Below are 13485 nucleotides of genomic sequence, written 5' to 3'. Positions count from 1 at the left end.
CCCACACGTCACCATTTACTGCCAGGGTCTATCTGCGTGTGGCTCAGGGGGAAGTCAAAGCTCCCAGTCCTAGCTCCTCAATACAATAACCAGTGTAACGTAACAGCTGAGAATACTCTGCGATTACAAGTCACCTCAGAGTCTTTATTGGGAAATGACTGTTTTAAGAAACCTCTGGGTGTTTAACCATCACCTGTTTTGCTGTGACTAACTCGTGGCACCTTGATTGTCCAACAGCCTGCCAACAATACCGTCTCTGCTTAGACTTCAATGAACTGGAAACACGCCAATCACAAGATTCAGCACTGTCATGACATAAAGCATTATAAATCCAAGTATTTAAATCTGCTGAAGTATCAGCTTATCTCAGTTACTGCTCTCATACTTTGGAGACAATCACTGAAATTAAGGGATTACACTTTGGTGTCCCCTGGCAATTGACTTATTTCGAAAGCACAATGAACAGCAAGGATAATAAGTGAGGTTACTCGCATACTCTTCATTTGTAACTACAGCCTACAAGTTCCCTATGCTTTTAATTCCTTGAGCATTACTGAGCTCTTTGGGGTAACTAACATTATCCACCAGTTCAACCCATTCCTGTTAAGAGAACGTAGAGCGCTTCTCTCCCTTTCCTAGGGAAATGCCACTTGCAAAAACTCAGAACACTTACCTGTGTAGAGAACTGCACTTCCCAGTTACTGGATACTTCGGACCAGGAGGCAAGAACACTCCTTGCTGCTCTCTGAGGAGGGCAGAAAAGCTAGAATAGCTTTACTCGCATTTGGCAATACGCATAACCTCCCGCAGAGCCTACTGCTCACATTACCCAAGGACTCCTTGCAGTGGGCAGTTTTTTGTTTGGTGTCTCCCCCCCCGGCTTCAGCCAACATACCACCTCCAGCCAGTCTTTAAATGCAACAAGATAAGACCTAGCAGAACTTTCCATTTACCATCGCAGATAAGAACACCAACTACAGAAAGCCCTGAAGAACTGTAAATTCAAACCAGTACAAGGCATATCGATCCTCTGGTTCTGCAGGGACTACTCCAGTGGTAACACATGCACCTGTTTAGTGCTGACAATATGCTCACACTGCTCTGAAAGCTAAGGCAAGTCCTGCCCAGGTTTCCAGGACGAGCCAACTGCTCAGAATACAGAGGACGTGGTAGGGAAGAGGAAGTGGGTCAGGACACAGGGGGTTAACGTGCTTTAAAAGCAGCTGACACTTCATTAGCTTGCTTTTCTTGAACTTTACTAAAGACATTCTTAAAACGGGAAAGCACAAGCAGGAGCATCAAAAACATGAATGGAACAACAGGGAAAGCAGAGGGTAGAGCTGAAGTGAATTGCAATTTTGTGCAGACGTTATGTTAGGTTTTAATATTAAAAATACCAGAACAAGAGGTGGAATAACAGGACAACAGACACTGGGTCCGTGGACCAGAAGATGTGGATTCCCTGAACAAGTTCTTTGCCTCTGCATAAAGGAGATCAGTGAAGAAGAGATGTGCTATTTGTTTCACAGAAGGAAAAAACCTCACAGAAGTTTTGCAGACAGGATGAAGATGTCAAGTCGTAAGAAAACCAAACCTAGACCACAGAATTCAGAGCCAAAGCAGAATATTCCAGTCCATTAGGAGTTACCATATTCAAAGTACAACACGTAAGCTTGAAAACACATATGCACAGAGTAACTTACACAGGAAATTCCCCTCAGAATTTATGATCTGCAGGTTTGTCTCAGGTGTAAGTACTACAGTGTCAGGAAATAGCAAGTTTCTTGCAGGACATGAAAGAGCAATGCTTGAGATAGTTATGTGAAAGCTGGGACTGTGCTGCTCTTCTACTTGCTGACTGCAGCACGGTAGTTCTAGCACCAGGAGAGAACATGATCCCTGGTAGCAATCCTGCTTCCAGAGGTCGTAGGAGAAAGCTGTGAGCACAACGGATTAACAGATTTTTCTCAAAGACATCATGCAGCTACAGCAACCTTTCACTCTCTCCTACCAACGATGTGAATGCAATCCCTGAACTGGACGCACAACCCGTAAGTATGACATGTGGGAAAACTGCCTTTGGATACGTTGAAGCGCATCATCTATCTGAACAAGCTGCAGAAGATCTTCACAACCTATAATTCTTCTCAGTATACAATGCAAAAAAAATGTGACACATGCCTCTCCATTTTCCATACATTTCAGGAAATGATCAGTTATAAGCAGCAAGCTATGTAACCTTTACGGGTTGAGAATGCATTTTCACACTACATCATGTACTGTTCCTAGGTTAAGACACTACACCTATTACAAATGCCACTGTTAGTCCTGAATGGATTTTGAACTACATTCCAGCAGTCATTTAAATCACCATCTATGCATCTAAACGTAAGGAAGATCAACCCTACAATACTATTGATACAGAAATTCCCCACTAAATAATAACAACAGTAAGTATTTTTCAAGATGTATTTGAAATCAATGCTGTTTGCATTTCACAGAGAAATATGGGACTAATATTAAAGAAATTCCTCAACCTTATCAGTTGATTTATATTCATTTTATTAGGAAATAATACAAACCAAAGCATTTTTACAGAAATATATTTTAAAGTCTAGTACTGAGTCAATAAGGTCTGCCTAGAAGTTTTAGAATAGCACCAATACAGAAGTCACTTTCATGGAGAGGAAAAAATACAGCAAGAACCTTAAGGACACCTTCTAATCAAGGTTGTACAGAGGAATCTGAAAGACCAGATATTCTCAGGTAGACAGGATTGTGCTTATTCACAAATTTCTTCAGTATCCGAAACCTTTTCACTTGAGCTTTGCAGCCTTGGTGTGACACATATTTAAAGTACTTGCAATCTAAGCAAAAAAAAAAAAAAAAAAAGAAAGAGCTTGTAAGTTATACCACGATACAAGCAAACACAAAATGCTTTCACTGTTTAAACACTGAAAGCTTTCTTAGATGTTTGCATGTTACGAAAGGTAATAAAATAATTGAAGACATGCACATTAGGGACATAACTGCAGCATCAAATAGTCATCCTCATTTGATCCATAGCACATTCTACATGTATATAACTATGCTGTGTCTTGCAAAATATTTTCTTTTGTTTTTACTTTTCAAATAGATAGAAAGTAAAATTTCAAGAGTGTAAAGCAGCATTGATTTCATACATTAACTTATTGCATTGGATAAGGAAAATAGAGACTCATGTTGACACCAATAAGCACAGAAACTTCATTAAAGAAAATTAGAGCAGGAACAATTTTATTAGCCATCTAGAAATAAAAGCTGGGAGACATTTGATAACATACTATTGAAAGCAAAAAAAAAAAGACTTTCAATATGAGAAATTGTTTTATGATGTCCAGGAAATAAAGTTACAGAAAAGCTGACAGCAAACAAGTTGCCTATCAACCAAAAGTCCAAACCGGTATACGAGCCACGGTCATGGTCTCCACACCATATTCTCATTCTCAATTTAGCAGCTGCTTCTTGGCCTGATACTCCACTTGGTTTTGGCAGCAAAGAATGCTACTAAAGAGGTCATGATCTTCACCTTCTTACCAAACTACTGATAGTTTTCACTCAAGACCCACCCTCCCACTCCTCTTCCCTGCATTACAACACCCCCATGGTCCTTAAGGACCAGCTGGTATCCAGTACTTGCCGAGATACTGGCATTCAGCAAGCAAACTCCCTGCAGTCCTCACAACATTCACTCAGAAGCATGTTGTGCATTTTTGAAATTGTGGTTTGAAGATTAAACAACAAGTTAAATCGTATTTTGACTCTCAACAAGGCCAGATAAATCAGAACTCTAAACCAGGATAAGACAAGTTATGCAAAATATGCCTCACTGTGAAATACAAACCAATTTAAACACTTTTTTCTCATGTTCAGCTTCAAAGACAGCAATCTTTCCTAGAAGAAAGAAACTGCATTTCTTCCAGGGAGTAGATCAGCTGCATCCTGTCTCATTAGGGCTAGAACTAGACATTATTTCTGTTCTATGTAGTGAAAAGGAAAGAACATTTAGTATTACCCTTTCCCAGTAAGATTCCAGCCACCAGAGCTTTTTCATATGAAAGGCTTTCATTTTCCTGCCAGTTCCTTTTTGCCAAGTAACGGCTAAAATGGAAGGCTGGCCACCAGTCCTTTCTGGAGTTCCACTCTTGCTTGATCCAGTCAAGAGGCTTCTCAGAGCTGGAAAAAGGTAAAACAAGTTACAGAAAAGCTTAAATTGGGATGGAAAGACGATTAGGAGGCACTGAATTTTATAATCAGCTTGCGACAAGTCTCAAATTGCTAGCCTAGACACACTGACCTTATACTGCAGACTGAAACACTAATCTAAACAGAAATAACCTTTTTTTTAATCCCTGGCAACACTAGTGAGGCAGGAGGTGAACTCTAGCAGTCTTATTTAGACTTGGCAATAACACAGATTATGGTGTGAAATGAAGCAAGCCTTTGACTTGTGTGCCAGTTTGTCAACAGTAATAAGAGTTTCTTCAAGTTTGTCAACAAATTAGTAGTATGAAGGGGGTTGGTTGTTTTTAGAAAAGGTTTGTTACTCTATGCATACTGAAAGACTAACTTATCCCAAATACTTAATCCAATAACTGTTATGCAATAAAGACCTTAAACCAAGCATTTCAGAAATAGAAACTACCTACAACAGGGAAGCGATATTCCCATAAAACAACCAAGATGCTCAGTGTATTTCAAGATACTCTGAAGTTGTGTCTTCAAATACAAAAATGCAGGCAAAGTTAGAGTGTCATACCATTTTTACTAACTCTATGCAACAACACTCCTAGCTTTAATCCACCAGCTTCTGGACCTTAACAGCAGATGCTGTGTAGGTGGAGGTGGCAATAAAACAGCAAAATGGGTCAAATTAAGTACTGAATTAATTTACTGTAAATATATAGGGCTTAAAAAACAACATCCTGTTTGTTGGGTAAAATAAAGTCTAGACATTAGAGGCCTTCTGGACGCAGATTGCCTGAGGTGGCTCCTTCTGAAATCAGAGGCCGTGTCTGTCAGTGTTGGCGAGGACATATCAATCCCCAGGCATGTTGCTCTTAAGAATACACTGGCTATATTCTGTAACAGCTACTGCCATTACACCACACACCGGTCTGTACAGTACCAGTCACGCCCCTATTGCAGCCCAGCAATTCTCAAACCAGCTTCAAGTAATGCACATGTAGTAACAGAGCAGAAGACTCAACAACTTGGTTTCCCCACCCCCCAGAAGAAGGAGATTAGTGATGGGCAGCAAATGCTACCCGAACATCTGAATAACTCTTTCTGCATAAGCATGTAACCTGGTAAAAAAACCTCAACAACTTTTTTCAAGCAGTGATAATACTGGAAATTTGGGGTTCCCCTCAATAATAATTTCTTCTTTCCTCCCAATGAAAGCACGCTGCAGCCAAGCACTGCCGCAGAACTCGGGGTAGGCCAGATGACAACTCCATTCACCACAGAGGAAGACAAAGGCTACACAGTGTCACTGTGTCCATTGCCCAAAGGTGGAGACGTGACACATTTGTTTTCAGCACATTGTATCAGAGATACTCACATTACAATTTGTTTCACCTGTCTTGCCAAACAGCTCCATGCTTTTACATTTTCCTTCCAGCCAGCATAATCCAAGGCTGCAAAAATAACTTCTAGCCCCAGTCGACGTTTTTTTCTTTTCTCTGGAAAAAGATTAGGCTGATTAATGAATTACTTAGATCAGGCTGAACTCATTAGTAAGCAACAAGTGAAAGAGAGTTCTCCATCCTGCCTCCCCAAATGCCACTGCTTTCCCTATTATTGAGGATTCCCCCCACTGCCTTCTGCCTCTTCCAAGAGATAAAGTTAAGGAATACTTCCTGGCTCTAGAACACAACTCATACCACAGACACTCTGTCCCTACTTCCATCCTGCTCACAAACTGCTGACTCAAGAGGCACACGTAGGACCGCTCACTTATCCCATGCTGCCTCGCTTACAATAGCTGCTGTTTCCAAAGCTCACTAATCAGTGCTTCCAGTGGGCACTGCTGTTGGACATGTCCTTCCCATGGGAAGGGAACACAGTGCCTCTGGAACACTTCAAATCCTGAGATGCCACCAAGAAAACCCCCAAAATCAAATCTGGGACTGATACGAATAAACCAGACATTTCACATCAGCAGTTCTGTAGCAGCAGAGTTCTTAACACGTGACCTATCACAGCAGGTAAATGTGGGAAAAGTTATGTAATCAGTATAAATGGCTTAAAAAATGAGATTGTCCTCGATAGCTACAAAAAGTTAGCAAATGTGTCATGCATAAACAGAAAAGAGGAGGTTTCAGCCACGAGGTTCTTTTTTTCCCCCTCCCAAAAAGGAAAAGCAGAAGAGAGAACAACCTTGAATCAAGAACATTTCACCGGTCTGCTACCTTGCTGGAACATACTAGGTTGCAAGATGACACACAGCTTGGAATGCAATTGATCAGCATGGAAAAACAGTCTCCAGACTGGAAGACTTTTCTACCAGCTTGAAGAGGAGGAAGATTTTGCTCTTTGATCAGTAACAATGAACTAAGGCATAGGTCCACCTCAATTCCCCCAGCAGAGAAAGAAAAAATAAATAGAGACCCCGGCATTCAGAGTAGGGTACCTCAAAAAAAAATTTGTAAGAGTTATTTTTGAGATCCTGGCTGTGCCTTACAACAGTTTGCTTTGATCAGCCTTTAAAATGAGAAAGGCATTTGTTTACAGAAGTTTGCAGATACCTGCTCACACATCCAACTTAAAGGTTCCTGTGATCAGAAAGTTGGGTTGGGTTTTTTTTCCCCCCTTAACATAACTACTTCAAAAAGCAGAAAGAAAGCAGCAGAATAACTTCAGAATATTATTCGAGATTAACATAAAGGAAAAGAGCAAAGATATTGAAAGACTTACTTGATTTTTGAAGCATTGTATTAAAATCTATCATTAGTTCATGAGAAGGAACAATATCATGCAATATCAAAAAAAAAACCAAACAAAAACAAAAACAAAAAAACCCAGATACGTTATTTTAATGTGAAAACTTTTTTAAGACTTCTACCTGATCAAGAGAAGCACAGGCTTCAGAGTTTTGGGTGGTTTAGTTAGGAAAATTAAATAATTTGGTACCTTAGCACCTTGATATAAAGAATGAATATCTAGGGCCATTTTGTACATCTGTGACACTACTCTGTGACACAATGGATGAAATACCTTGATGGCTGCTGAAAAAACACTGCATGTGACAAATACAACATTCTCAAGGAGCAGCCCAAATCCATATGCAGTGTCACCTTTTTAGAAGGCAACATCATTTCCTTCCTAGGCCAGTTCTAGCTCCCCTGTCTGCTGCTCCGTGCATTGGACCACAGTTTCTGGACCTGTCAGACCAGTTCTGTGATTTGTCACTATCTTGTAAGAGACTAGTGTATAGAGCCACTGCTAAAAAGCACTGAGAAGATGGAATTTTATATATATATATATATATACACACTACTGTATAAAATTGTAAACTTTACAAAGCTGTTGTTTTAAAACATCTGCCCTAACAAAGGCACGTTAGTGCCATCAAGTGGCAAAACAGATTGCAAAACATTGTTTGCAAGAGGCTACCAAGATCAATGAGCAAGGGCAAGGAAAGCAGGAATTTAAAAGCAACTATACAAAAGCTTAATACAACAAGGCCTTGTCTGCCAACAGCCAGCAGAAATTAACTTCTGTTTTAGCTTAAATGCACAGCTCATTGAAAACAAGCAGAGAAACTAATTGCTAGACGAGATCACTATGTGAAAGCGCAAGCATCTAATAATTTCTTCAATATTGTAAAGATCAAACTGTAACAGAAATCAATGCATGTTATGTACAAGAGTGCTGATACAGACTTCCGGAACCACATAAATATGTTCTCTGAGCTTGTTTACTGACTTAAAGAAGTTATATGATGTATCAGTTAAAGGCAAAACAAAGACTTGCATTCAAAAACAGTAAAGGATACTGTTTGCTCCACCCATTAGCATCCCTCCCACTAACTTTCCTCTAACCCTCTGCTTTCCACAAAGAATACAATAGGGTAAATAATGTAACAGGAGTTCAACTGAACCAAACTGTCAGACCACCGTGCAACATGAATGACGACAGACTGAATCCACTACATAATATATACCTTCAGTGCAGATACGAGTGACTTCTTTGATTCACCATGTCTCTTCAGGAACTGATAGAGGTAAACATGAGCATTGGGATTAGCAGGAAACTTTGAGTTGTAGGCATATTCATTTAATACTTGGCGGGCTTCGTTATGGTCCCCATAGAACTCCAACAACTAAGAGAAGTTAAGTCTGTCATTAGTTTGTCACGTATTAGCAATGAAACTCTTACAACTAATTTTGGGCTCCCACAGAACTATCCAATAGCACAGTCTGTATCTAAGAGTGCAGCATATTAGATAAGACTAACACTAGCATATTTTCATTTTACTGGCTACTCTCTTATCACAGATAGACAAAAATTCACACATAGAAGCCGCTACAGGAGAAAATTCCTTTAACACTTATTCAATTGCCAAAGAATTACCAGCGCTTGCTCACTGGAAAGAGACACTGAAGCAGCCTGCCATGTCTTTAAAGAGAGAACTCAATGAGAGAACTTGGCAGCTGTCAGCACCAAGGAAAATTCCACAACATAAGCTCTGACTTCTCTAAGCAGATCAACATTTACAAAAAGTAAATAATTTAAAAGAGATTTTAGAATTTGTAATTAAGGAATAAAGTTAATTTTAAGCAGATATTTAAAAAACAGAACAGAGGGACCGCATGTTTGATGTCTTTAACATTTAGTGTATCCAGAAAAACACTGCTCTGCCAAAGAGAGAGAACTTGCTTTCAGGAATTTAAACAAAGCAGCTGTGCTCCAATTTCTGTACTAGCACCATGAAAACAAAACATGCAAGCTGTTTGTCTATTTCTTTTTCTTGGCAATAAAGTCCTTTTTGTGCTCTGTGCAGGCTCTGCAGTTCTACCAGGAGTAAACTGCGCTCTAAATCAAAGCCAGTGAGATACATGTACAGATGTGTTGCTTTTAAAATACTTTGTTGTCACCCACACACATATAAAAAAGCTCCAGACAGACACCTTCACGAAAATTAGACAGGGAAACACAAAAGGAAGATATCTGTAAAACATGCCCTTACATCCACATAGCATTTCACAAAAAGATCCCAGACTCCAGGTATTTTAATAATCTCCTTTAAGTTCACTGCTGCCTTCCGAAAGTAGCTGTGCATTTCCTGTTCAACAGACAAGTCTTCAAATCCATCCTGACCTACCAAAACATGAAAGAATGCCACAAAGTTAGCTCTGCTAATCAAAAGCGATCTTGAAGTAATGCACCTAAGAGATGATCACATTTTGCTAAGCAAGGACTCCAGTCAGAGAGCTTTTAAGAAGAGAGGCCCGTTTCTCCAGTATTAAAACAAGAAATTTTCACTGCTCTTCTATTATCACCCAATTTCAACTCATGGGGCATGACAGGTAGTATTTCAAGACAAGATGCTACCTGCACAAGGTCCATAAACCAAATTCAATACTTAGTTTTCACAGAAGCAAGAGGAGATCCAAGGTAACTGATAACACACAGCCAGCAGGTATATGCAGAATTAGATGCCACACACAAGTAGCGACTTAGGTATCTTTAAAGAAACTGAAATTCAAACACAAGTTTTGGGGGCTTTTGCTAGCATTCAAAATTCTAGCAGCTGGCAAGCACTTATGCACCTATTAAGCCACTGCTATAAGCGAATACATTCCTTTGATCATTATTTAAGGTGATGCTGGCTGGATATAAGAAGTGTGATTTGGGGGGGGGGAAGTTTCAGAATAGCATTTCAGGACACTTCAGAAAAAAATGCAGGTCAGTGTGCCATTTTGGCACCACCATCATTGCTGATATAGAATTATGTACCATCCATACCATTAAATTTTGAAGTGTAGTATTTCCCTTCCCCATTTCATACGCAGATCAAGGCAGAAGAGCAGCCCGCATGGAAAATCTGTCATTGCAGACCATGGTGTCTGCACAAGCAAGCAAGTTGAAGTTTACAGCTCAATAAAAAAAACAACACTAGGACTTACCATGCTCTAACAGGATGGTCTTCTGCTTAGACCAGCTGTAGTAGTCCAACAGTCCCCTGTAAGCCTGAATCAGTTTCATTTCTTTATCCTGAATGGCTGTTTGTTCTCCAAACCTCCAGCTTTCTGCCAGGGACAGGTTTTGGTAAGCTTCATCTATTAGTCCATTACAAAGGAGATGAAAGGCATGCTCTAAACAAACCTGCAATTCAAACAGTCCATACCACAGCATTTCACATCATAAATAAACAGAATCTCAGCAATACAGCAGAGTTCTACACAGATGTGCAGGGAAAGAAGAGACTCATTTCTGACATGCATATAAAAATATTGCAAACATTGTTAGTAAAGTATTATAATTAGAAGAGCATTTTACACAAATCCTTTTATCCAAACAGTATCTTTACAAGGAATTTTGAAGAAAAATGCAAAGATGGGAGAAAACAAGTGTCACTGAGGGCAGGGAGATGAGCCAAGAACCTAAGTAATTTTTTCTGTCTGAAGATGCCAGAGAAACATTAGTAATCAAAAGCATATCTGATGTACAAAGACGTATCCCTGGAAAGGGAAAGGGCTGAAGCTCTTGAAATCTGTGGTGCATAAAGTCCCACAGTGGACCATCCCATCAGGTGGTAGACGTCCAGTGGTACTTAACAAGGCAGCAGAAAGCAGTTGTCTCAAGAACCTGCTTGCCATTAACAAGTGCTGTACCTATTTAAGATGATCCACAAATGACCTGAGGAAATCCATTTGGGTTACATTTGCCGATCTTTCATTTGGCTACCCAACTGCAGAACACCTGAAAGAGGGATGTCCTACCACCCTATCATGCTGACTAGGCACTAGATAAAAGTCTAAACCTTCAGTTAGCTCTAGTAAACTCTTGTATAGAACTTCCGTTGAAGGCCTTGAACAAATACAACAGAATGAAAGACAGAAGCATCGTCACAAGTGAGAAACAGTCAAGGAAACCAAAACAATATAGATTTGAATGAGCCACCACAGGAAAAAAAACTACAGCTGGGTGACACAGGGGTCCACAGTGTAAGGCCCACTGTTTTATATACAGATTAGCTACTCAAAAAGTAAGCAGATAACAATGGCAAAATTTAAGTGTAACTGTTTAGTCAGGAGCACAGTGGCCAAGTTAAGGACTGGAAACAGAACTTGGCAGGTGTTAACATGTAATTAGATGTTGCTGGGGCATGCATGAAAGAATTTAACTGTTTCAGATTAAAAAATTAAAGGATCTAAGCATTTCTAAGGACTGACAATACGCATCTGATCAAATATATAGACCAAATGAGATACGGTTAGGTGTAGAATAACCCTTAAATCATCATGCAGTTGGTAACTCAGATGTACTATCTCTTTTGACACTATTGTCAGTAATACACTTCAAGAGAGATATTCAGAAACTAATACTCACGTAAGTGTTCAGGTAAACATGTAGAAAATCATCAAGACTGCATTAAGTACACTCACCTTCAAATACCTTTTTACTCCTAAAGTTTTCATCTGTTCTGTGAAAGAGTTGAACTCTTTCATGCTGCTATAGGAATGATGGCACAGAATTTCAGTTCCTATTCTCCAAATCGTCTATTAATGGGGGGAAAGATTAAAAAATAACTTCAGTACAAAAAATGGGAACAGTCACCATTACATACAGTCTTATCAAACTTGTAGTTACTGTAACATATGAATAAAATGTACATTGGAATTGCAAATAGAAAATTAATACTAAGTGTTGTCTACTGCTAGAGTTACCTACATATTCATCTAGTAGGATTTTCACAATCCTTCAGTGGGTGCTTCGCAACAGCTCATTATAAATGCAGCACTCCGGCAAAGCTTATGAAAACTACATTCGTCAGAAGGTTTCACCTCCTGTTACTGAAAACAGGATGTTTCAAAGTTACTGAAAACTTACGTTTTCCTTTGATACATTCCCACTGAGACACAAAGTATACATAGTTTTTTGAACTTGGTAATAAAGATTATTTCTTATTAGATGTAGCTTCCCATCCACACTCGTTTTCAAGGTCTGCCTACACCACGTAACCAAATATTCCAGTAGGCTAGCCATATTCAAGCACTCTACTTCATTTATTTAACAACTCTGATCTCTTTCCTCCTGTTTCTATCTCAGTACCTGCAGGGAGTTTTGTAAGTACTGGAGGAGCTGGTAAAGACTTAATAAGCCACTAACTTTCAAACAGGTTCTGACCGATGGCATACCAGTGGCAAACACATTTACTGCTTTTCCATTTCAGAAGACTACATTAACAAAACAAAAAAACCCCCACAAAAACAGCCTGCAAGCCCAGAGAACTTTTCAGGAGCACTAAGCACTCTGTCAGGAAAAACATCAGACAGCACAGTAGATTCTCAGCACCCCTGAAAGTGAGATCTCAGCAGAATTCAAGCTCCAGCAAGATTGGTTGAACCCACAGCAGACGCATGTCTGTGCAGAGGCAGACTTTTGGCGAGTAATTGGACAGCATGCTGCCTTGAGCATTACCAATAATGAGGTTTGGTATACTTGCTGCAGACTGCCATCCAGGAGTTTCTACATCAGCACCTGAATAGTTGCTTATTTGTTCTTGGAAACTTCAATGTCTTTTTTTTTTTTAAGAAACTAGTTTAGTTTATGAAAGTTGCCTGACTTTTCAGGCCTTAACCTCTGATACTTTTTTTTTTAAGTTAAAAAAAATCGAGCCTATGATTAGTTAATTAAGACAAATGCTGGTCCTGAAGTATTACAGATGCTTCTTGCAATTATTTTTTCAACTGCAAAAGAACTCTGATAAGGGACACTGGCTTACCTCTGACGGACCCATGTATTGTGTAGAAAAGTCTTTCTCTAGTGACTCAACATAGAAGGTCAGAAACTCTGCAGCCCTTTTCCACTGCTTTTGTAGCATGGCATCCTGAATGTAACTTAAACACACTTCCTTGCTCTTCTTGAAGTTTAATTTGTGTTCATGGGAAGATGCTAAACAAACAAACAAAAAAATCAACCAAGCCCACAACTGTCACAGCCCTCACTCAGACAACAACGTGCCTACCATTTCAGTATCTCTCTTACATGATTTTTCTCAGACACTACAGAAAGTAATCTTAAGCTACATGGTTTTGAAGTTAAACGCACCTACTAGTCTGCAGGGAAGCCAGACTATGGCAAAAGCTGGAAATATAAAATGAAATGGCATTTTCCACAAGCAGCACACAGCTGATGACACTTAAAACAGCAAAGAGCCAGTTATCACACACTACTACCCTCCCGGAATTACAAGACCATGGTGCTTTGATAAAT

The 13485-nt window shown here is 39.6% G+C and overlaps 1 protein-coding gene across 1 annotated transcript; it reads right to left on the bottom strand.

Moving 5' to 3' along the window:
• Positions 1-2545: 2545 nt before the first annotated feature.
• TAF1A (TATA box binding protein (TBP)-associated factor, RNA polymerase I, A, 48kDa) lies at positions 2546-13159 on the bottom strand. Its single transcript, XM_009333668.1, has 9 exons — positions 12995-13159; positions 11655-11768; positions 10173-10371; positions 9233-9363; positions 8207-8365; positions 6958-7024; positions 5603-5723; positions 4055-4215; positions 2546-2867 (listed from the first exon to the last, which is right to left on the bottom strand). The coding sequence occupies exons 1-9, from the start codon at positions 13091-13093 to the stop codon at positions 2725-2727; spliced, it is 1194 nt and encodes a 397-aa protein (XP_009331943.1). The 5' UTR covers positions 13094-13159; the 3' UTR covers positions 2546-2724.
• Positions 13160-13485: the final 326 nt, after the last annotated feature.

The sequence above is a fragment of the Pygoscelis adeliae genome, unplaced genomic scaffold (genome assembly GCF_000699105.1).
Source record: "Pygoscelis adeliae isolate BGI_AS28 unplaced genomic scaffold, ASM69910v1 Scaffold1, whole genome shotgun sequence".
Classification (NCBI taxonomy): Eukaryota; Metazoa; Chordata; class Aves; order Sphenisciformes; family Spheniscidae; genus Pygoscelis; species Pygoscelis adeliae.
The sequence above is the reverse complement of the archived record's forward strand: the minus strand, read 5'-3'. Positions and strand labels throughout refer to the sequence as shown.

What these genes read in the sequence shown, in the direction of transcription:
- TAF1A (XM_009333668.1), bottom strand. Translation starts at nt 13,093, where the DNA reads ATGCTACAAAAGCAGTGGAAAAGGGCTGCAGAGTTTCTGACCTTCTAT. An exon ending in GACCATCCTGTTAGAGCATG is followed by an intron (nt 9,364 to 10,172) that starts GTAAGTCCTAGT and finishes ATGTTTTGGTAG; the next exon opens with GTCAGGATGGATTTGAAGAC. An exon ending in TGGAATCTTACTGGGAAAGG is followed by an intron (nt 2,868 to 4,054) that starts GTAATACTAAAT and finishes TTTTTTGCTTAG; the next exon opens with ATTGCAAGTACTTTAAATAT.